Source organism: Myodes glareolus, chromosome 23 (assembly GCF_982192425.1).
Source record: "Myodes glareolus chromosome 23, mMyoGla1.1, whole genome shotgun sequence".
NCBI classification, from domain to species: Eukaryota; Metazoa; Chordata; class Mammalia; order Rodentia; family Cricetidae; genus Myodes; species Myodes glareolus.
The window spans coordinates 11,738,176-11,763,092 of record NC_142048.1 but is presented as its reverse complement, the minus strand read 5'-3'; the positions used below and the strand labels follow the sequence as shown (position 1 = coordinate 11,763,092).

The 24,917-nt window shown below is 36.7% G+C and overlaps 1 protein-coding gene across 3 annotated transcripts in view; it reads left to right on the top strand.

Annotated features, from left to right (window-relative positions):
• Spock3 (SPARC (osteonectin), cwcv and kazal like domains proteoglycan 3) overlaps positions 1 to 24,917 on the top strand; it is a 346,847-nt gene that overhangs the window by 297,337 nt on the left and 24,593 nt on the right. For all 3 annotated transcript variants that reach the window (XM_087900747.1, XM_087900748.1, XM_087900746.1), the window contains exon 7: positions 23,790 to 23,909. In XM_087900747.1, coding sequence (XP_087756873.1) covers positions 23,790 to 23,909 — 120 coding nt within the window. The remainder of the gene's footprint in view (positions 1 to 23,789; positions 23,910 to 24,917) is intronic.

Here is a 24,917-nt window from a genome sequence, read left to right as displayed (position 1 = left end):
TTGATGAAGACTTCATTGTCAGAGCTCTATAGAACTGCATAATGCATTCTTGGTATTTCAAAGTTGTTTGGCTTTAGTTATGTCACTAAAATTAGAGGAAAAACAACAATCAATGGATATTGAACTCAGATATTTACAATAAGCTTTCAGTATATAACCCAGACATTCTCATTTTTTATGACATGCTTTTCAAAATCCTTAACTTAGGCTGCTACAACACAGTATCAAAGAAATCCACATTCTTATAATTCTCCATCAGAGGTCAGGGTCACAGAAAGAATGAACTATGCTGAGGATTATCTATCTTCCTGGATTGCTTTAACAACCTGCTCTCTTCAGGTATGGGAGAGAAGAGGAAATTAATTTATTCTCAGAAAACGGCAGTGTTATTAAATTAGGGATACATTCTTATATCCACATCCTTCATACTAATTTTCTTTCTACATTCTGGGTTTAAGGTATATTCAGGCCCGATATTTACAATATAGCATCTTGGCATTTATTAAGACAGAAGTTAGTCAATAGCAAAAAATGATACTCCATGTAACAAAGTAAACTGCATGGGGAACGGTTGGAGGAAAACATTTACAGAGGAAGTCTCTGAAATTTTACAACTTTGTCTACAGGTCGGTTTGGTCATACTATGAAAGCAAAATTATCATTGTTACTATTCTGTGTGTGTGTGTGTGTGTGTGTGTGTGTGTGTGTATGAATTCCAAAGATAGCTTGAGTCCCTGACAAGAAGAAATCCAGTGTGGGCAAATGCTGTTGTGAATCTGAAAAAAGTGGTTCAAAATCATACAGATCTATTACAGCGTGCAGAATGAAAGCTAGATGAAAGCCCCTGAAAAAGATTTGGTTAAAATCATACAAGCCTATAATAACATGCAAAGGGAAAGATAGATAAAGAACCCTCAATCCTTAACAGTTGTGGAATGGAACTTTTATGAAAATGGATACATTAGATAAAATCCTTAAGAAAAGTGTATGAGCTGCATATAAAATTATTTCACAGCAGAAGAAAAATATAGCTCAAAAATTCTCAGTGATCAATTTTTGCTTGTTGCTTGTTTTATTAAAACTGATGAAATTAACAATAACATTCATACAATCAGAAATATATCAGATGGTTTGCCACTTCCTTTGTTCAGCTGGCAGTAGTGGTCTGGAATTCACACTGATCATCAAAATGATGGGGCACAGTTTGTTTCTAACAGTATGCATTTTCTATGTTATAATTAAGGTAACATCTACAGTGCTCAAACATACCCTTGCTAACCCTTCTCTTTGGATCTGGTACATGTAAGAAACATAGTGCTGCTGATGAAAGCACACTACCTACCTGACCTCGGAAAGACATGTACATGGTTTTCTCTCAGGAATCATGCTCAGTTTCAGAACTTGTAGTACAACCCTTCAGGAGTCTTGATTAACTCTCTCCCCTGCATAAGCTATGGATTGCTTAGTAATTGAAAACAACCAGCAATGAACTGCAGATGCTTGATGGAGCACAAAATGTTTGACTTTATACTCATTTGTCAATTTACATTTAATTAAATACAAGTATATATGTGTAACTCCTTCAATAACAACTCAAATATTTAGCCTTAATATTGGGAGGATGACTATCCTAAAAGAAAACAGCACATAGGAAAAGAAAATTTACAAACATAATTTTATTACAAACAGTATGATGTTTACTGAATATTTATTATATATATTTAATAATTTGATTTTATAGATACATATAAATATGCATATATACATACAATCTACATACACATATTTAAGATAAACATTGTATGCCTTATAATATTTGCTATATATTATAATACATATAATACATAGTATGTTATATATAACAGGATATATATTATATAGGTTATGTGTAGGTGTGTGTGCCTGAGTGTGCATGAGTGTGTATGTGTGTGAGAGAAAGAGAGAGAGAGATAGGTGTAAGCCCATTTTATTTTAAGATTTCTGAGGTAATATTTCATTTTATTAGAAATAATAGTGTCATGAGAACAGCCTTTTCAATTTTCTCATTGATTAGCATTGTTCATTAGCATATGATGATATAGAAGCTTCTTTTCTAACCAAGCATTTTCTGTTAATTATAGGTAAATTGTCTGAGAGCTAATCAGTCTGTGAGGATATAATGATATTAAAGTAGAATTATCATTTCTGACAAATTAGTAAGTATGAAATACTAAGCATCGTGCATTGATCATCATGGATAATATAATTTGACACTGAGGTCAGGATAAATGCATGGGCAATATGAAAAACTGAAAACAGGAAACAAAAATATGTTTATTCTCAAATTTAAGATAGTATATATTTAACTGTTTCTCTTTGTTTTCACACAATTAAATAATAATAAAGTGATTACTAAAAAATACATTCTTTGTAAATATTATATTGCTTCAAAAATGTTTCTCAATATTAAAAAAATATTCTCTGTTTTTTATGGATCGTGATTCATGAATCTAGAGAAGGAATGCTTTGAGAAAACAGTGCAGGGTCTTGTGCAGCATCAGATTATACAAGGCTCTTTATCAGGAAGGAAGTGAGTCAAAGTAGGAAGTGTTCTATGTCAAGACTCTTCTGACGCATGTAGTCAGAATCTTTTATGAACTTCAAAGTCCATTCATTTGCTTCAGGCCTTATATGTTGTTCTTGCAAATCCAGCCAACTTCCTATTATTTTCAAATGATTGCCAAATGCACTCACCTTTGAGCTTACAACTTCATTTTTTTTACCACACAGTAATTTTCTTAATGGCTAGCAAAATTGATTACAATATCAACCATGAGTTCCATTAATATTTTGTAAGAGTAAAAGGGGTTCTTGGCAGGTTTCTGAATAGAATTCATCTGATTAAATATGCATTTTTTGATTACTGTATAACCTTCTACAACCTTTACTGTCTGTCTGCTGCCATTAAAGATTAATATAACAGTCTATTAGATAAAATAATAATCGGAATGGATCTGCATCCCTTTCTTCATCTATCAAATCAGGTCATACCATCATTTTTACTCTTCAAAGACATTTGTGGCTGTAAAATCCCCATTTAGAAGAGAAATAAATTCATTAGAAAGCAAAGCTATGTTAGTAAAATGTGTAGATTTTAAAGCATATTTTCTAGCCATACAAAAGAAACTTTCCACCTCTTCTAAAGAAAATGAGTAAAACCTAACTTTCTAAAATTTGTCTACCATCCACCCACCTACTCAACCAACAATTTTGAAAACATATTTCTTATCTGTGTTTTGTCTTATGCAGATTAAACATTCATGTCTGTTATATTTATTTCCCTTTTATGAAGCACTTACACACATGTCTATGTGCACACACCTATATATAAAAAACGCTATTGCCTAGAAAAACAGATTTTTTTGTGACAAATTAGGCCCCCAAATAAATGTGTTTAACAAATTTCCAATGCCATGTAACTGTGAGACAGAATTTGGAATCTTTCTTCTTAAAGAAAACACGATACCTTACAGAACAGTGTACCTACAAATTATCAAGGTGAAAGCTCCAATTCAGTAGATTTTTAATTGGTGTGTTTTCCTTATATTATGTAGTACTAGCTATATTTGATATGAAGGAAATCTGTTCCAGGTCGATGTATCTTTTACTGATATGAAATAGCATGCTCATATACATATTTCATGCAATACTATGCAGTATTTAATTTTGTGATTATCTATCTACTGGCCTAAGAAGAGAAAAATGCAGTAGCTTTTCTATATACACATCATCAGTTTAGCATGAGAAAAATGAGACGTGAAGGTTCTCCTATACACTGACGTGTCTGTCCCACCTGGTCTCGCAGTCATCCAGTCCTAAAGAAACACAAGTAGGTTTATATTAATTATATACTGTTTGGCCTATTGCTCAGGTTTATTATTAACTAGCTCTTCCAACTTAAATTAATCCATAATTCTTATCTATGCTTAGCCATGTGGCTTGTTACCCTTCCTAGTACAACATTCTAATCTTGCTTTCTCTGCATCTGGCTGCTGACTGTGTCTTTTGTCTTTGTTTGGTGTGTTGTTTACAAGTTGTTGTGCACAATGGTCAGGAAAATAGCTAAACAAAGCAGATTATATTCAGGTTCTTGTTTTGAAAAGAAAAAATGGAAAATGCTGTGGGAAAATGTCCTTTTACACTTTAAAGATTTGTCACTTGTATTAGTTTAATAAAATGCTGATTGACCACTAGTCAGACAGAAAGTATAGGTAGGGCAATATAGTAATTGCACATAATCTACCCATAATCTCCTAAATGACTTAAAATGTTCCTCAAAATTGCCTAGATGAGTAAAGATGTTTGCAACCAAGCTTGGTGACCTGAGTTTAGTCTAAGGACACACTTGGTGAAATGTAGGAACTGATTTCCTCATGCTGACCTTTGACCTTCACAAGTATGCCACATTGTATGCATGCTGTGAACATGTACAAATACACACATGAATAAATAAATGAATAAATGTTGGACAAACAAAATTTCTCTGGTATTTATAATACATAATATAGTAACCCTATTCAAATAATTGTTTGGCGGCAAAGCTTGTAAGTCTTTTAGTGCTATGAGAGTTGTAATCACTCACAGCTTAATGACAGGGATACAGCAAGAGACATGCATTATCAGATTTTGTCATTGTGAGGATATCACAGAGTAAACTTAGACAGTCAGATGATTAGCCTGTAAATGTACTACTACTGTTGTATGTGTGCTTTATCATTGACCAAAATGTCACCACATGATACATTAGTATATTCCTGACAATTCATGAGTGCACAAATACAGAAACAATATATGTGCATGGCCAGCAGTATTTGACAAGGTTTTCTCCATAGTTAACTGTATTTTAGTTAATAAACAATAGCCCTGAATTTCACATATTACTGCAGTACTTTTTTCTATTTCAGTGTATGTACACACTGTTTCGATGTTTTGCATATCACTATCTCTACAAACACTTATTATATCTTTGTGATAAAAATATTAATATATTTCTTCTAGTTTTTTGAGTCACATACAAAGTCAACAGTTTCAAATGACATGCATAATAAGACAGTATCTATATCTGGTTAAAATTATATTGTATCACTCAAAAAATATTTCCCTAGCAGAATGACTGCCTATAGCAGTAATGTATACCTCTCATATTCTGAAGGCATACTTTAGCCAGTGCTTTAAAGGTGTTTGTGTCTGAACACAGGGCCATTAAATATTAATTATCTTAGTGATCAGTGCCTAAGCTTTAATCCAGTTGGATTGATCTCTTTATAGAAGCATCAGAATATAGACAATACAGACAAAAGAAAGAACAGTGGGAAGGGAGATGCTGAGTCTGAAATGACACTCCACTAGTGTTTTGAAAATTGCTTCCCCATCTACTGAAGTTTTTATTTCCATTTTGTTATTTTTTTAGAATATAATTACATCATGTCTTTCTCCATTCCCTTTTCTCCATTTAAATGCTCTATAGATCCCTCTTGCTCTGTTTCAAATACACAACCTTCATTGTTGTTACATGCATATATGAATAACTATAGACAGGTAGACAGACAGACAGACTGTCTGTCTAGACAGATGGATAGATAGATAAAGACACATAATATACATTTCTAAATATATCCTGCTTAGTCTGTATAATGCTACTTGAATGTACATTTTTAGAGCTGATGATTTGGTGTCATAGGTTCAGGTGACAGCTCTTCCTCGAGGAAGACTGTTTCTCCCAGTCTGGGCATTCTTTGTTTCCTGTAGTTTTTGGGTATTGTTCAGACCTCGTGGACTTTTCCCAATCCACTTTGGCATATCTTTTGTTGTCCTTGCTGAGCTCATGTTTGGGCAGTCATGTTGGTGAAACTTTATGGGTGAGACTTTATAGCTTCTGATGTTACTAGGAGACAATATCTCACAAAAAATTCTCTGATCCTTGAAGTCCTGTCCCTTACAACCCTATGAGCACTCCCATCTCTGAACCTTCAGAGACTGAGGGACTCTGACAGATATGTGTAGCCAGCAGAAGTCACTTTATGCAGCCTTCTGAAGGATGCACTTGACCTCTCGTTTTAGTCCCTGTTGCTTTGCTCTGTTGTCCTTCATTGTGTGAGCCAGCTTTGCCACAAGTTCCTACATCAGTTCTTATCTCACCAGCCAACTGAAATGTCCTGAAATCGTGACTGAAAATGAATCTTACCTCAACTGGATTGTTGTGTTTAGTATGACGGTCACAGCAATGGAAAACAAGCTCCTCACACAATGTCCATCTTCAAGGCACGGCAGAAAGCCTCCCTGCAAAGTTAAACTGCTTCCCCTTTATCTAGATTGTCTATTCTCCAAAACTTGGAGGAAGAAAATCACTGCTGCTTTGACTACTCACCTTGTGACACTCTGTAATGTCACTCCAAGAAAGTGAGTGTACTTGTTAGGTATTAATTTTCAGTCACATGGACAGGTCAGTGAGGTCCCTAACCCAACAGAGTGTGATAACAAAATGGTATATTTCCCTAATCTCAAAGGAGATCAATCTTTGGTCCCACTTCATCCCACAGGAGATACTAGGAAAGGCTCATTCCCTCAGCTCTAGTGACTGCATATTGGTTCTTTGGTCAAATAGTGACTTTTAAAACTGGTGAAAGGCTTTTCCTCTAGTCTACTTGATATTCAATCTGAATAAAAGGAACAAGCACATATGTATTTAGATCATGTATGTGTGTGTGTGGGTATATATATATATATCCCACAGATCCTTCCATAAATAAAAAATTAATAATAACTTTAGGAATGTGATTTGAGTAGCATGTTTGATTATATTAGTATTAAATTCCATAGGTTTAGTTGAGTTATGATGTCTTGTTCTATTAGTAGAAAAATCACAGCCAATATCTGAGATCTGCAGTTTATAAATTCACATTTAATAATCATTACTCACGTCCACCCTCAAAACAAGAGCAGACCAGTCAGTACTTTGGAGGTTATTAAATATGCCAACAAAGTTTGTCATCTTTAAAATGTTTGTCTAGAATGTCACTGTCACTTGATTCTGCCCCTAGTTACTCTTGCTTTTCAGAGACTGTTTTATAACCTGAAATGCCCCTGGCTGTCAGAGAATAAATGAATCATGTATTACCGCTGCCCAAATGCCTGCCTGGGGACTCATCTGTTCAATAGGTTCTCTCTAATGTCTAAAGAAAATGCCTTCAGTAGAGAAACCACTATCCTTAGGCTGTTCTTTACAAATTAAATTATTTATGAATCAAAAGGTTTCAGATATACTTGTGAACAATATTTTTATAGTTATAGAATTTAGCTTTTGTAACTCACGTTTTAATAAAACTGTATAAATTATACCAATGCTGGTGAGTCAAATTTTCACTTTCATAACTTATCACTTAAGATGTTAGTGTGATTTTAAAATATGATTTACTCAGATTAAAAGTGTGTGTATGTGTGTGTATGTGTGTGTGTGTGTGTGTGTATGTGTGTGTACGTGCATGTAATGATTCATGGAGAAATTGGAGGCAACTTGTTGATTTTGTAGTTGTGCAGGTAAAATAGTATTTAGTGCAGGATACTCTCTAGAACAATGTCTGGATGGATTTTCAAACTATACTTTTTATGAAAAAGTAAAAGTATATTTTAATAAAATTACTCATTTTATGAAAGAGTAAATCAGAAAATTTGTCATAAAGAAAATTTGTACTTTTTTCCTTCAGTTGATACTGAGGTGTAGACAAGTTTATAATGTCAGATTTCCATGTAGAAATATGAATCTTTAAAGCATGGTTTAGACAAGTTGTGCCATTTTTTGGTAGTTAGATCATGAAAATGGGGACCTAACATACATGATAGGAGTCCTTATAAATTAGACACAAAATTGATCCGCAGACCATCTTACTTGGGAGGATACAGGCCAAAGAGGGCTATCTGGGGAGAAAGTCCTCATCATATTCTCAACATTCTGAAACTGGAGCAGACTTCAAAGTGCTCTTATTTCCCTACCATACTGGACACTAGCACATTGTTTATAAAACTCTTCCCCTGGCATTCTGTTCTAGAAGCTCCAAGTGACTCAATTTACTCTGGTCAAGTTAAACATGTCTTTATTGTTTCTGTGTTGGTTCATATTATATTGATCTTATCTGTTCCTCGATCATTTTTCCACATGTTAAGGCTTTAGCTATAACTTGTAGGTATTTTCTAAGTTTGTAAATTCAATTTAGCAGGAAGAGTATCAGTTGCTGATCCGCAATATATCCAGCATCCTTTACGAATTAGACAGAAAATATTCTCTTGTTCTTGAGCTTCTCTTCTCTTTGATTCATCTGTAATTTTGTCTTCCGTATCTAGAGTGCAGCTCACGGTAGTGGTTGACACATTTTAAAAGTCACACCTTGCGGAAGTCCTTCCGACTGCTCCGGGTTGGAAAGAGAGCTCACAAGTGAAAGAGCACAGCACCACTGTCTCCAGCTTCCCACTGGGACACTGTGGAAAGAAGGGGAGGCTTCACGGACCAATATTTCTCCTGATATTTTTCTTCAAATGTCCCTATCAAGTATACATACTCTTAAGAACTGTCCCCTGGCTCTGGCGGTAGTGCATACCTTTGAACCCAGCCTGCTGAAGGCAGAGGCAGGTAGATTTCTGTGAGTTCAAGGCCAGCCTGCTGTTCAGAATGAGTTAAGGTACAACCAGGTCAGAGAAACCTTATCTGGACACAAACAAGCAAACAAACAAAAACCCCAAACCAAAACAAAACAAAGCCTGTATTAGACCCTCTCTGCCTCAGCTCAGTTACCTCTACCACCCACATAATTTGTCCATCTCTAGGCGCCCCACCACACTGACCTGTCTTTATGTCTGGCTCACCTTTGTCTTCCTTGAGAGAGTCATATTGCAATTATTTTGCTTTCACTTTTCTTGGAGTCCTTTTGTTTCTGTAGTCAGTTTTCATATTTGTGTGGAATAAAATGACTCCTGATTTCTTCTACGTTTAAACATGTATTTTTTTTCTACAGTATTTTGTTGATAGTTGAACCGCTATAGAATTCCGGGCTAAAGTACATTTTCCTAACAACCTTGAGGATAAGCTTCGTGATCTTCTCCAGCTCAGCAAACTGCATGGTTGCTAGGATACAGAACTTTTTTATTTTTTATTTTCTACCTTGAAAGACTAGTAATCGTCTTATTTTATATTTTTAATTATGAAAGATGTATCTGTATGTGTGTCTGTATATGTGTGTTTGTGTGTATGTGTGTGTATTTGCATGTGTGAGTGTGTCTGTCTGTCTTTTATGTAATTTCTCAATACTATCTCCCAGATATTAATATAAGAAAATTCTCCATGGCCTTTATCTTTTCTTTTATGCTTTACCTTTTATATGTTTGTTTGTTTCTCTCTGATATCCTGCTTTGTTTTAGTCTACACCTGGAAAAAAATTCTTATCCTCGTCCAGTCTACCACTTAACATGTGTCTTATCAGCTGTATACATGTGTGTGTGTGCAAATATGTATTTGTATGTACTTTTAAAAGAATTCGTGGGAGCTCTCTGCTTCTACTCCCATTTGCTCTGTGAAGCATCAAGCTTACTTAATACTTTGGAACACCCAAAAGAATCCGGATTATAATTCATATACATGGAATTATAATTTAAACTGTTAGTCTTCTCTTAATACCTGAGCATAGTAAACTTAGGCTCACAAATACCAAGCGTTGTTTAAGTTCACTCCTATGAAATTCAAGAAAACAACCCAACTTGTTTACCCCAGCTTCTACAGTTATTAAAAACAAAAGTTAATAATCTTCTCTAGTCTTCTAGGCTTGATACTAATATCAAATGGGAAATGTCATTAAAAACCATTTTGTGTGCTAAGTGAAGGATCTTGTATCTGGGAAAACAAACTTGTGCAATGGGACAGTTGGAAAATACGAAGAAATGTTCTTATTTGACTTAGAAAAAAAGTCCTCTAATAATTCACCGATAAGTCAGTCAAAGGTCTATTTGAGAGAAATTTTGACTGGGTTCAGAATGCTCTGAATTGGTTTGTTCTCAATAAATGCCTATTAACAGATAAAGTTGAAATGTGATTTTAAATACAACAGGATGCTTCAATAATATGTAAACTACACAATATTTTTATGTGTACATGAGGACAGAATGACTACTACAAAAGTAGTAGTGTTACCTTTCTTGGTACCCCTAAAAATTGAAGAAAGAGGTGATATTTACCTTACTGAGTAAATGCTACTTGGGACCTTTGTCAGTGGCTTTCAAGTGTGGCTGTTTGTACTGTAGCTAATTTCTCAATAGAATCTCTCTGATCTGTTTTTAATTGGTATCAAACATTTGACTTGGAGACGTGACTTCTTTACAGTCAAGAAATCCAATTACCCTGTATAGATTTGGTGCATGCTTCTGGAAATGCATTTTACTAACATCAAATGTATCCCGCAGCGATGCTGAGTTCATCTCACTATCATCATCGTTTAATGAAATAGAAGATTACAAGCTTTGTGTGAGGCAATGCTTGCCCTTTTTGTTCTAAATTAGCCTCCTCAACTTTGTAGATTTCCTTTGCGACGTCTTTGGTGGTTTAGATATTTAGAGCTCCAGTTCTGAAACCTCTTTGACCCCAGCCAAATTCTTCAATGTCAGCTTCCTGACATTTCAAACTGAAAACAATAATAAGAGTTTTGTGAAGATTTGCTGTTAGTATAGTTAATGTACTCATCACAGTAATTATGCACTTATCAGTGATAATCATTATTATAATAATTATTACAAGATACTTAATTTCTAATTCTATTATAACAACATGCATAAAGTCTTGAGCTGCGGCATTATATGAACAAAAGGTAAGTAAGGTCTCAGAATTGAGAAAAGTTTCTAAAAATCTACTTTTCTTAAATATGCTATTTAATTTTTAAAATCATATCATGGACTTTCACAGTTTTTCTATTAGGCAGCAATAGTATGCACGCAACCAAACTATTAAGACTTGCAGACATAGTAAAACACTGCAAGTCAATCTATTCAACATACGTTTTACTGGTCTACGTGTAGTTTGTTTGGTAAAATGTTGTCCTATATACTGACTCCAGTTTACAAATCAAATGAGAAAAGAAAATCCATTAATTTTTTATTTTAATGTTTCTTTTTGATAGGTAATGCAATAACCTGTTTGACTTATAAATGTATAAGATGTGAACAAATCTTAGGTCTTTACAAGCAGCTATGTAACTCAAGATAGAGATAGTAATATGTTAGTTTCTTAGTTATATATCTGGAAATATTTTTTTAAAAAGTTATTATCTTCTTTTCTTTGTTTTTTGTTTTTTAGACAGTTTCTCTGTAGCTTTTGAGCCTCTTCTTTTAAAAAGTAGGTCATTAAATATTCTCTTCTGTTCCTTAGCTTTTTTAAATAAAAGCTATAATTTGTTAATGAACTTTTGTATATAGTAAGTTAGGGATTGAGTTTTGTGACTCTACTCAATAAATCTCATCAGTCCAATAATTGGATTTTATTTTTTTATTTATCCACGTGGCTCTCAGGTCGCGCATCTCACGCTCATCCATCTTCCTGTCCCTATGTACCCACCGTCTGCCCTTGCACTCTCCCCTTCAAATAAGTTAAATTAAATTAAATTTAAGAGATTTAAGAAAAGAAGAGAAAAATCTCATCGTGGAAGCCGTAGAGTGTCACAGTGAGTAGCACAGCAGACCCGTTAGTCCATACATCGTTCTTTGCAAGTGTTCATTGGGAAGGGTCATTGGTCCTGTCTCAGGCCTTTGGTTTCTGCCATACTATTGATACTGGGCTCTCACTGGGACCCCTCCTGGATAGCCTGTTATGGCACTGTGTCCTGGAGTCCCTGCAGCTTTGGATCTGCAGGACTGGCCCCTTGACGTGCTCCAGAAGGTCATAGATGTGGTAGATGCCGGAGTCGCCCTGGCTAATCATAACCCTGGTTATGAGCCTCTGGGTTAAGCCAACGCACCAGCTCTCCCCCATCCTCACCTCCAGGGTGAGCGCCTCCAGCATTGCCCTGGCTAGTTCACCCTATGAATCAAGGAGCAAGAGGCATGATCAGTTCTCTTTTTCTCATGCCCTTGGGTCCTGCTCACCCACACCTATACCAGTGGGACCAGCTCTACTGTGTTGCCCAGGTGAGATGCAGGAGCCAATGTCCTGGATGCTGGAGCCAGTGAGGTGAGCGACAGCTCTCCTGCTTTCATGACCCCAGGGTCAACTCTCCCACCAGAGATAGATAGTGAGAAGTGAAGAGGAGACAGAATCTCTCCCATCCTTGAAATCTTATGGTAGATGAGAGGTGGGGCCTATTCTCTTTCCTCACACAAGGTCTTGTGGCAGGTCGCCTGCACCACCATCGACTGCGTCAGCTCTTCTGTGCTTCCTAGGTGAGGTACCGGGCCTGCTCTCCCATATGCAGCAGCCTTTGAGGGGCAAGGACACCGCTCCTGCTCTCATGACTCCAGGACCTGCTGGAGTCCCACTGCAAAGCTGTGGAGAAACGAGGGAGAAAAAGGTAGGGGCAAGATCAGCTTTCTAATTCTAAAGCTCTCGTGGCCAGCTCACCCTGGCCCCAGTCAGCAGGATCAGCTGTACTGTGCTGCCCAGGCATGGTCCCTTCTGAGTGCTGCAGCTGATGAGGGGATGGGTCAATTACCCTGCTTGTCGCAGGCGGCTGGAGATGAGAGCGGAGTTTATCTTTCCATCACCCATTCCACCACCTGGCAGGCAAGGGGAATAGGGCCAGTCCTCCTACTCTCCCTCTCTTCAGGGCTAGCTCATGTATGCCCCCACGAACATGATCAGCTTGATTTTGCTGCCCAGGCAAGAAGCAGTGTTAGCTCTCCTGAGTGCTGCAGATGGTGAGGTGCAGGGTCAATTCTTCCTAGCGCTGCAGCCAGGAGAAGACGGGGCCATATATGTACAACCTTAACCTTTTGGCCTTTGGCAATAACAAGAGAAAGGAGCATCAACACAGACCATGACTGCAGCAGGGTCGCAGACCCAGACATAGGCCTTGGCAGTAGTCCAGGCCCGAACATAACCGCGATTCCGGCTGCCAAGTAAACCTCCTACCTCAGCCAACTTTTCACGGTCTCCACCTTTTCAGACCTGCCTCTCTCCAAAGGACTTGAACCATTCCGTTTCTCTGTCTCCCATAAAAGACCATATATTTGTTCATTACAATAGTGTCTGACTTCCTGGTGTCCCAAGGCAGCCTGTTTTCTCCTAGACACCCAGGGCAGCCTTCCCAGTCAGGTATGTGGGTGTCCTACTCCCACTCAGCTGCTTGGTGCAATATCGTTGAAAACAATAACCTAGGTTCTTCTTTTTTATTACAATGAGACATGTCTGCTCCTGGCAGCACCAATCTACATCAGAGAAGATAACGGGCATTGAAGAAACTCCATATGGAATTTACTTTCTTTGTTGCAAAAGTAAGCCACTGGGCACGAAAATGCCCCTGCCTCAACTGCTGACATTGTGCCGTCCTATTTAGACAAGCAGGAGACAAAATATCCCACTTCACAGAAACATCTGTTGAATATGGTAGGCCTGTAGGCCAAAGATGGATGCCCCAACATTGCAGAGGAACTTTGGGTGACTCTCCAGGCAGTCAGTTGTTTTCAATCATTACTCACAATTTTGGAATTCACTTTCTCACACTTCCTCCTTACTTAGTGAATATTATTTCCTTCTTGGGTCTCTGAAGGAGTTGATGATTAGATAGTGATTGTTATAGTTTACTAGACACAGAAAGCAATTTATGATAGAAAGTAAATTAGGTATAAGACTTTGGACTCACCAAGATATAATAGATATAAAATATTGTCTCTTCGTTAGTCAAATGCAAATGGACTAGACATTATTGATGCATTTGTCTGTATATATTGTATACAGTAATTATATTTATTGTATGCAGTTTTTTACATTAGTTATAGCCTTCTTTTTTATTTTAGACAAAAAGAAGAAATGTAGTGGCATTTTAAATGTATTTTAATAAATAAAGACTGCCCAAAGATCTGAGAGTAAAACAGTCCCACTGGTTAGCCTTACAGACCAGATTATAGTAATATATACCTTTAATCTCAGTAGCCATAATGACACACACTTTTAATCCCAGTAGCCATGCTAGTTCCCATAAAAACTGGGCGGTGCATGCCTTTATTGTTGGTGGTGCACACCTTTAATCTCAGCCCTAGAGAGGAATATAAAACCTGGGATGCCAGGAGGCAGGATCACCTTTTCAGACTGAGGTCGAGATAAGAGCCAGTGACTGGCTGTTTTGATTTTTGTGTCTTCAGGTTGAACTCCAATTTCTGACCCTGAGCTTTTATGAATCGTGTTTCATTAGTTCAGCATACATAGATAATTTTTTCTACTCTGTAACTTTTAAACTTTCTTCTGCATCCTTGTGTGTCAAAATGCAGATAGATGACCATAGCAAGACACAAAGGAGACATACCAGGGCACTGGGCAAATATTTACATAGGGATAAGTGATAATCTATTGCACTATCACTCAGAATCAGCAAGTGAGATTCATGCATTAAAATGGCCTCTACATTGTCTTCCCTGAATTAAGACATGACTATGACTTTATGCAATGCTTGGTTCCTACTATGCTCTGCCGCAGCAGCTGACTTGTCACATGCCCTTGAGCACTGCCCCTTTCTGCATTCCTCCAATGCACTTACACATTTTCTCTTCATATGCCTTATCTTTCCTCATTCTAATATTTGTTTCTGGCTTACCATGTTTCCCTGAGTTTCCTCTGAAAAGTTTATAGAGGAAGTGGTATTTATGGACCTGATATGTGTAAACATTTTCTTTCTATTATTCTCCTCATTGATTTTTCTGATTGAGTGGTTCCTGGAAAGATGAAGCAATTTTCCACATGCCCAAGCAAGTACCTATGAAGAAAACTCTGAACACTTTTTGGTTTCTTATTCTTAGTAGTTGGACATTTCTGCTTTGCATTTTTCTCTTCAGAAGGATACAGAGTCTTTGTCAGCTGTAGTGTTCTGAAATGTCACTACGATATTCTAATTTGTATCTTTTTCCCTGTCTTTTTGCTCAGCTTTCCTGCTTAGCTATATTCTGCCTGGCTAAGTGCCAAATCATCTTCTTTATTAACCAATGGCAATAAAACATATTCACAGAATACAAAAGGGTCTCCCACATCAAGAATGCTTTGGCTGTTTTCTGTTTTTGTTTGTTTGTTTTGGTGGTTTTTATGTTGTTGTTGTTTTTCTTTACTGGTCTTTTGTTTTCCAATTTTATGTTTTTATGTGCTTTCTGTGTGGCTGTTTCTCTTTGCAGGTGTATATGCTTCTGCTGTTTCTTTGGGGATTTTTGTTCTCTTTGGTTTCCCTGATGGTTTGTTTTATTCTATCATGACTTATTTGTATATTTTATTTGCATGTTTAGTTTATAAGAGAGAGAGAAAGCTCAGAGTTGGATAGATGAGGAAGATCTGGGAGGAGATGAAGGGGTTAAAAACATAACCAAAATATATCGCATGAAAAAAATCTATTTTCAATTTTAAAAAGGAGAGGAAGAAGGGCATTATTATGATTTAGTCCTCCTTGTGAAAGAAAGCTATTCCTTTTATAAGAGAAAGAAAAAAATATTTGTGGTAGCAGCCTCTAAAAATGATATAAGGTTCTTGTATTTTCAAAACATGGCAATACAATTACTGAATTCAATAGCATATTTTAGTATTAGTCAAGAATTTTTTTGTGTTACTGCTCAGTATATTGATTATTTTTGAGCAATAATTGTTGCTAAGTAACATGAAAAGCAAAGGCAAAGTAAAGGTTCAATCAAAATACTGAAGTTGGCTAATGTTTCACTTTTTTAGCTTCTTATAAATGTTCTACCACTCTAGCCTATCCAAAAATCCTTAGTATTTGCTTTTTATAAGGTAAGCATAACAGAATTTTAAAGATACTTTAAGTCTTTCTGTCAGATGATATAGCTCTATTCCCTCTGTATTTTATACCTGTGTTCATAATTAAAACATATTTAATATTTATTATTAATTTATTATTAAACATAGGGGATTTTCATATACTATATTTGGATTATGGATCCCTTATCCCAGCTCTTACCAGATCCTCTCCACTTCCACACCAACCCAAATTCACATCCTTTCTTGCTGTCTCTTTCTGAGTAGAAAACATACAAGCATCTAAAATAATAATAATAAAATAAACACAAATAAAATTAAGTAGATAAAGAAAACAAGGAAAGGGAAGGGTCAAGAATCAAAGGAAAAGCCCAAAGAGCATACATACATGCAGACAGACATACATATTCACATACATAGAAATTTCATAAAACCACAAAATCAGAAATCATAATATATAAGCCAAAAACCTGCAGACAAAAATATTCTTCAAACAAAGCACTATGACACTAATATATATATATATATACACCCCAGAAATACCGTAGTTATTATTGTAGTTTAGGTTATCTAATGTAGTTCATGAGGCCTGGCCTTACAAGTGGTTTGAACACCCAGTGAGACAATGATGAAGAAAGTTAATTTTTCATTTGCAATTCATTATCATTAGGAGTCAGCTTTTGGGTTAGGGATGTATGCTTTGTCCATTTCCACTTTCAGCCCAGGAGACCATCAGGAACCTCGTAGGCCCTGCACATGCTGCCACAGTCTCTGTGAGTGTCTATGTATCAGTCCTACTGTGGTTAAAAAGCCTTGTTTTCTAAATATCCATCATTCTCTCTGGCTATTAGAAACTTTCTTCCATCCCTTTCAGAGTTTCTAGACTGCTGAGGGGAGGGATTTGATAGAGACCTCTCATTAAGGACAGAACATTCCAAGAGCTCTCATGGTCTGCATTGTCTCGTTGTGGGTCTTTGTATACTTTCTCATCTAGTACACGAGAAACTTCTTTGATGGTTGAATAAGTCACTGATCTATGGGACTAGCAGAATGTCTTTTGGAGTCATCTTATCAGTGTGTTCTTTTAACACAACTGTAGTATTTGGATTTTCCCTAGGTCTCTGATACATTTACTCTTGGTCACTTGTGTTGGAATGGGTTCCATCTCATGGAGTGGGACTTATATCAAATCAGTTATTGGTTGGTTATTCCCATATGCATTGTGCCACCATGAAAATAGCACATGTTGTAGTCAGATCAGCATTGTAAATCAAAGGGATTGTAGTTTGGTATTTACCTTTCTCCTTTGGTAGAGTACCAAATAGCTTCCAAAACCGTGAATACTAATTAGTATGAGTGAAGGCTCTAGGTAGGCAATAGCTCAAATTCTCCATATTCAATAGGTTTTGCATTTGTTGTCTTCAGGATTAGGACTCATCATCAGTTTGAGGAGAGAAACCAATAGCCTCTGCAATAACCCAAGTTGTTTGGTGTTTTCCGGTCCCTTTGACCAACATCTCTATTAGGTGTAACCAATTCCTGGACCTAGAATCTACATTTCATTGTAAGAGATGTACAGAAGGACTCAATTTACCACATTATTTGGATATTTCATTGAGATCACCTTCACAAAAGTCTTTATTTTGGAAGATTGTGCTATGTTAAGTTGCACAAACCCACAGGTGGGTCTCAGTTGTTGTCCCTTGCCGTATTTCCTTGTTTACCATTTCCTTCCCCTTCTTGCCTGATACTCCTATTCCAGTCACTGCACTTTCTGTAACTTCCTATTCTACTTTCCCTTTCGAGAAGATTCATCACTCATCCTAATTCCTTACTCTATAACTAACCTTTGTAGTTTATATGAATTTCTACCTGCGTATGGAAAACTAGACTGTTAACATCAACATAAAAGTGAATACCATATTTCTCTTTGGGGATTTGTTTGACAACACTCAGGATGATTTTTTTTCTAACTCCTTCCATTCACCAGTGAATTTCATCTTTTAAACACATGTTCTTGATCCATTTATCTATGGACAGATATACAGACTGTTTCTAATTTCTGGCAATTATGGATAGAACAACAACGAATGTGGTTGCGAGTTGCTACAGTAGGATGAAGCATCCTTTGTGTATAGGCTCATGAGTGATATAGTTAGATGTTGAGGTAGATCTGTTCTCATCTTCCAGAGGAACACAACACTGACTTCCATAGTGGTTGTACAATTTTGCACTCCCAGTACCAATGGATAAGAATTCTCTTTATTCCACATACTCACCAGCATGAGCTGTCCTTTGTTATATTGGTCTCAGCTATTCTGACAAAGGTAAGATGAAATTTCAAAATGGTTTCAATATGCATTTTCATGATTACTAAGGATGTTGAATATTTATTTTAGAGCCTCTTAGGTATTTGAATTTTCTCTCTTGAGAATTCTCCATTTAGATTTGTACCCCAGTTTTAATTGAATTATTGATTTTATTGTTGCCCAGTTTTTCTATAATTTACATATTTTGGGATATTAGTCCTCTATCAGATGTAGAGTTAGTAAAAAATCATTTCCCATTATTTAACTGCTTCTTTGCCTGAATGATGGCATCATTTTTTATACATAAGAGTTTCTATGTCATGAGGTTCCTTTTATTAATTGCTGTTCTTAGTATTTGTGCTATTGGTATTCAGAAATTCCTGTCTGCTGCAATGAGTTCCAGGCTGTTCTTGACTTGTTTTAACTTTGATAAAGATTGCATTGAATCTGTAGATTGTTTTTGGTAAGATGGCCACTTTTAGTACACTAATTCTACAGACCCATGAGCATTAAAGTTCTTTTTTATCTTTGATATCTTTCTTGATTTTTTTTCATTATCTTAAATTTTTATTGTATAAGTCTTTCACTTCCATTGTAGAGTCTCTTCAAGATATTTTGTGCTTCTTTTGAGACTGGTGTGAAAGCATGGTTTCTCTATGTCCAGGATTCTGTTTATTAATTGCTATTCTCAGTATTTGTGCTATTGGTATTCAGAAAGTCCTGTCTGGTGTCAATGAGTTTCAGAATGTTCTCTATTTTCATTCCATCATATTCAATGTTTCTGGCCTCCTGTTGAGATCCTTGATCCATTGGGAGTTGAGTTTTGTACAGTGTGCTAAGTATGTGTTCTATATAGATTCTTCTAATGGCTTTGGAAGACAATGTCATTGTATGTAGGAAGGCTACCGATTGTTGTGTATTAACTGTGTACCAAGCACATTGCCAAGTGTTTTCTGAGCTCTAAGAGCTTCCTTGATGAATTTTTAGGGTCCCCATGTATACAGTCACATCATCTGCAAATAGAGAGTCTTTGATTCTTCCTTTTTCTACTTAATTCTCTCAATCTTCTTCAGTTGTCTTGTTGTTCTAGCTAAGATTATAATGAAAGAAAAGATAGCCTTCCCTTGTCCCTGATTTTAGTGGAATTGATTTGTTCTCTCCATTAAATTGATGTTGGCTGAAAATCATCCCCTATTATTTTAATGCATGTACCCTGTATTCTTAATCTCTCCTGGAGTCTCTCTCCCTCTCTAGAGGTGTTAGAATTTTTCAAAGGGCTTTTCTGCATCCAATGTGATGATCATGTGATTTTTCTCTTTCAGACTGTTTATATGGTGGATTATATTTATTGATTTACATATATTGAATGATTTAATTACTGCAAAACACTAAACTTGAATAGTCAAGCTTTCCTTTAATCAGATTGCCTTCCATCTTTTTGTGATTCAGTCATTAGTTACATTTAAGACTCAGTCTGTATGATGCTAAAACTTATAATCTTCCACAAGTGTTATTTCTGCGATGAGAGGTAGTCAAGTTCTAGTGAAATAAACACAGTGCAAAAAAATTCTATTATCAATTTATTGCATTATGCAATTTGCATCACATGTTTATTTTTGGCAAAAACTAAACCACCATTAAAACCACTTCAATTTTATTTTTACTTAGGACTATTTTCTCCTTCAAACATAAGGAACAATTTGAAGACTGGAGTTGGTATTGTTAGATTATTTAAAATGCAATGTAAGAAAGACAGAAGGCTAAAAGAAAAGAGGCTTCATCTATCCTTAGGTGGGACTTTGTTTATTTATGGTAAGGGAGCATTTTGTCACATCTAAGAAATGACAAAATACTTATGGGGAAGAAGTGATGCAACCCCTTCTAAGGACTCAAAGGACGTCCTTAGTCTACAATAGAAGCTAAGGAATGTAGTCTTTCAGCAGAAGCTCTCATTCCCAGTTCTGAAAGGATATAAAGAAAAATTCTAGGCCTGGGGTGTTATAGCCATTTTCTGTGGAGGAGTGACTTTTCAGAGGGGAGAGTTCTGGCTCCACTGAAGAATGGTTCCTATGGTCATGCAGCAGGGTTGGGGAGTCTTATCGGTTGTGATGATCAGGTGATTGCCATCCAGAGTTCCTGAAAAGACGTGGGAAATAATTATAGAGGGCTGAAAGCAGATGATTTGGTTACAGGTTAAACTGAGACATTTCCTAGAAAAGCTGAGGAATGGATGGGAGCAGAGGTGGGAAAGAGAGAAGGAGCCAGTGAAATAAAATGGCCATAGAGTTGATTCATGGTGACAATGACTTGTCTATTGCCAGGATGTTGCACTAAAATAAGCTACCAGAAGTAGAAGAGAGTTAAAGAGCACCAATGGAGGTGGGGCAGGAGAAAAATAGAGATCTAATGTAAAGAATTATATCTGGTCTGCAGAGAAAAGGTCTCTTTAAGCCAGATTCTCTCTAAAGCATCTAAAATTTCTGTTTGCAGATATATTGGGAGCAAATGGAGTTGCTGTAGAATGAGGGCAATTGGGAGAACTTCCATGAAATACTGTGTTTTGATATAGTGTGAAGTTCTATAAGTAAATAAATTTAAAGACAGGGTAAAACATAGTATGAAATAACAAGGAGGAAAGGGTATGGGGAAGAGCCAGAGTGGAAAAGGAAACAGAAGGAATTTTTCGGAAAAAAAGAAAAATAATTTTGATGGTCTATTTGACTGCTTTGAAGAGTCTTGGGATGTTGATCTCTTGGTGCTTATGCAACTTACTCAAGTAGGATGCTGTCCCATCCGTGGAAACTACTAAAACCTGGGTTGTTTTCTTTACCATCCAAGTATATTATAAATTTAACCCATTGTACTAAAGCTATCAATTTTTATAATGATTTTTAAAAATATGCCTGCTTTGGAATATTATTTTGCATTAATCATACTATAAGTTTTCTTTAAACTTGTTTTGCTCTACCTGGTTTAGGCTTAATTTTGAACACATTTGCATATACTATATGATGGGAGATAACAGAAGAATATTATGTGAGCTAAATATTGGTCTACCCCACCCTCAGGCTTGTCTCTGTCAATCTCATTTGTCCTCGGTGTGACTGGCCATTAACTTGTGTATATTGATTATCTTTAAAAGTTTATAATTAGTGATAATTATTTTATTAAATTAGGATTTTATGATTTTATCCCTTTTAAGTTTGAGTGTTAAAAATCGTAATTCTTGAATTAAAATTCCTTTAGTATCAAAATAAAGTTTAAACTATAAATACAACGAGACAAACATCTTAGTGTACTTTTTACAAATTTCCTGTTTTTAATATGACTTAGTTTCTAAATAGTTAAAACTTAGCAAAGACAGCAAAGATATCACAGTTTTCATATAACTTAGTTATGATTTGAAACAAAATGTTTTCAAGATGTATTAAGGTAAGGAGTATTAAGTTAAGTGTGTACACAGGGTATTACACTTTGTCATTTTAAAGATAGTAAACAACTAAAGAAAAGGGATAGAGTTCTCAGAGAGTTAAATAAAGTCAAGAAAGGGATATGAGATACGCAGCAGGTATCCCCTATTGGAAGGACTCTGCCTTCAGTGCGTAATGTGTTATCTTGGGCTGTTATATTTTGCTCTTTCTCCCTGTCACAGAGTCAGGTAACTATCCTGACCCAGGGCAGAGGTGTTGTCAGAAACTTTTAAACAAACATGCTTGGGTTGGAGCAGACTGGCCAAACTGCATATTCACAACCAGCCTTCTCAGTAGAGTAGAACAGCGTGAAACAATTTTTCTGTTATTCACCCCTCAAAGGCATTGGAACCTGTGTAAGACTGAACCCATTGATCTATATATTCATAACCAGTTTGTGTCTGACTACATTTGGACACAGACAGTCTCAATGCTTTTACCTCTTAACTGTTAAAGTTCCAAGCAAGAACTTTGCAGGTTTGGGGAGGCAGAAACACAGGTAAGCCAAAGCACAAGGCAAAAGAGGCACACGGTGAAAGAGTCCTATGCTCTCTCAGTCAGGAACAATATTAAAGATATAAGTTTGGAGGTCCAGCTGAATGAGTGGCTATTCTGGCTCTGGGCATAGTTGTAAGCCAGAGCCTTGAGAAAGATTAAGGGGAATTCTAAGTTTTATCAGGGAAGGAGCCTCAGACCATACTGCCATTTCATCTTATGGAGTTATTTAAATGGTTTAGATCAGCGATTTTCAACCTGTGGGTCTGGACCCCTTTGGGGAGTCAAAATACCTTAGCATTGGGGTCACAGGTCGAATATCCTGTGTATTGGGTATTTTCATTACAATTCATAACGGGAGCAAAATTACAGTAATGAAGTCGAAATGAAATGAAATATATGACTGGGCTCTGTATTAAAGGGTCGCAGCGTTAAGAAGGTTAAACACCACTGTACTGAGTTGAAAATTTGTGCCTGCAGTGGCCTTTCAGTTATGAAGCTCCAGTGAACTTCAGATCTAAGACTGTTAGGCCAGTGAAAGGTTCTGAAAGTTTTGACATAAAGCTCTTGGAATCTTTGACCAGCTCTGTAAAAGTATCTCCTAAGTCTAGAAATGACCGAACACACTGGTTAATAAAGAGGTATCCCCAATATAATGCACAATTCCAAGGAGCTGCATGCGACAAAGGAAGATTCTTGAACTTTCAGCAGATTGAGTAGTGTCTTAACCAGCTGAAAGGCTTCCGGTCTATGTCTGAATGGGCCTCACAGAAGAAATCTCAGTGAGCTCCCAGATATAACTAGAGCACTTCTGAATCAGGCTCAGTAGGTTTCCTTTTCCCAGCTTTTTGTTATGACGCCTGTGTGTGACTGCCGCATGGTTTCCCACCTAAGTCTGACTGCCAGGGCAAGAGAGTAAAGGTGAAAGAAAAAGGTCAGAGACAAAGAGTGTAAAGAAAAGGCTTCTTCCGGGTGATGGTGCACACCTTTAATCCCAGCACTCATAAGGCAGAGGCAGGCAGATCTCTGTGAGTTTGAGGCCAGCCTGGTCTACAAGAGCTAGTTCCAGGACAGTCTCGAAAGCTACAGAGAAACTCTGTCTTGAAAACCCACAAAAAAAGGAAAGGGAAAAAAAGAAGAAGAAAAGGCTTCCTGACAGAAATCTGTTTTAATGCAGGACCATGGGGACCTGGGGTAAAGTGTCAGAGCTGCTAACTAGGGGTGAAGGCTCCAGAACCTTACCAGGCTTTCTGCACTGTATGTTAGATTAACTAGAAAACAGCGGCAGAGAGACAGAAGGTGGAAAGAATGGGAGACTTGATCTGTCTTTAGGCAGGACCGTGTTCCTTCACAGCAATGGATTATTTTGTCAGCCAAATGTGTGGATGACCAGAATGCCTATAGAGAAAGATGAGATATAGCCCCTTATTAAAAGAACAGACACAACTTTTGTAGCCCATGAGGAAAAGTGGGACGCTGAACAGAAAACTACTGAGTATCCTGCTAAATTTTTATTATTATTAAACACCTACTCTCTGTCTTTAGCCTGCAGTGACCTGGAATTCAGAGAAGTGGCCAACAGACTTCGTGACTGGTTCAAGGCCCTTCATGAGAGTGGGAGCCAAAATAAGAAGACCAAAGCTCTGCTGAGGCCTGAGAGAAGCAGTAAGAGTTTTAAAATTGGATAAAGCTGTTTATTTTTGAAGAGGTTACCTATATCCAGTGAACTTCTGAGACTAAGCTCATTTGTCAACATTTATGCTTCACCTATATGATAAACAATAATCCAGCACATTGTTTCAAAGGCCTTCTACAGTAGAATGTAAGAACATAAAATAAATTTCTTAGGTCAACTTTGACTTAGGAATGGGGCTTGTGTCTTCAGAGCATTGAAGTTCTAGTCAGAACTGAAGCATAGAAATATTACCTGCCATGGTGGTACAGGGTGGTAACAATAGCATTCTGGAAACTGTGGAAGGAGTATGAGTTCAAGGCCCCAAGGCCTGCATAGCAGGACACACTTTTAAAATTAAGTAAGAAGGAATTTTAAAAAGGGGATTCCAAAGCTCTATTTATAGGAGGATATAAAACAAAGGATTTTGTTACTACTTAGAGGTCATAAGTAGACTTATTTGAATTTTGATGTCATGTTTCATTTAGTCCTGTGTGAAATGGATATAAATTCTTAAAAGTCAGTTGTAGGCAGAGACCGTTTGTTTCCAAGTCACCCAGACCTGAAATAACCACAAAAAACTTTACTCTTACAACACTGCTTGTCCTTTTTGCTCACACTTCTCATTGGAAAGCTCTTATATCTTAAATTAACCCATTTCTATTAATCTGTGTTCTGCCACATCATTGTGGCCTACCTATAAGGTTCCATCAAGCGTCTGTCTCCTGTGGTGACTTCATTGCTTCTCGCTGACTCTACCTACTCTTTCCTCCTCTATCTGCTTAGAACTCCTGCGTTGTCCTACTGTGCACTGCAATAGGCCCAAAGCAGCTTCTTTATTAAACAATAGTATTCACAAAATTCAGAAGTGAATCCCACATCACTTCCCCTTTTCTGTCTACATATAAAGAAAAGTTTTAACTTTAATATAGCAAGATTACATACAACAAAATGGTTATCAAGTAAGAAGTAAAGTTACAATATTTATATCTCATTTATCT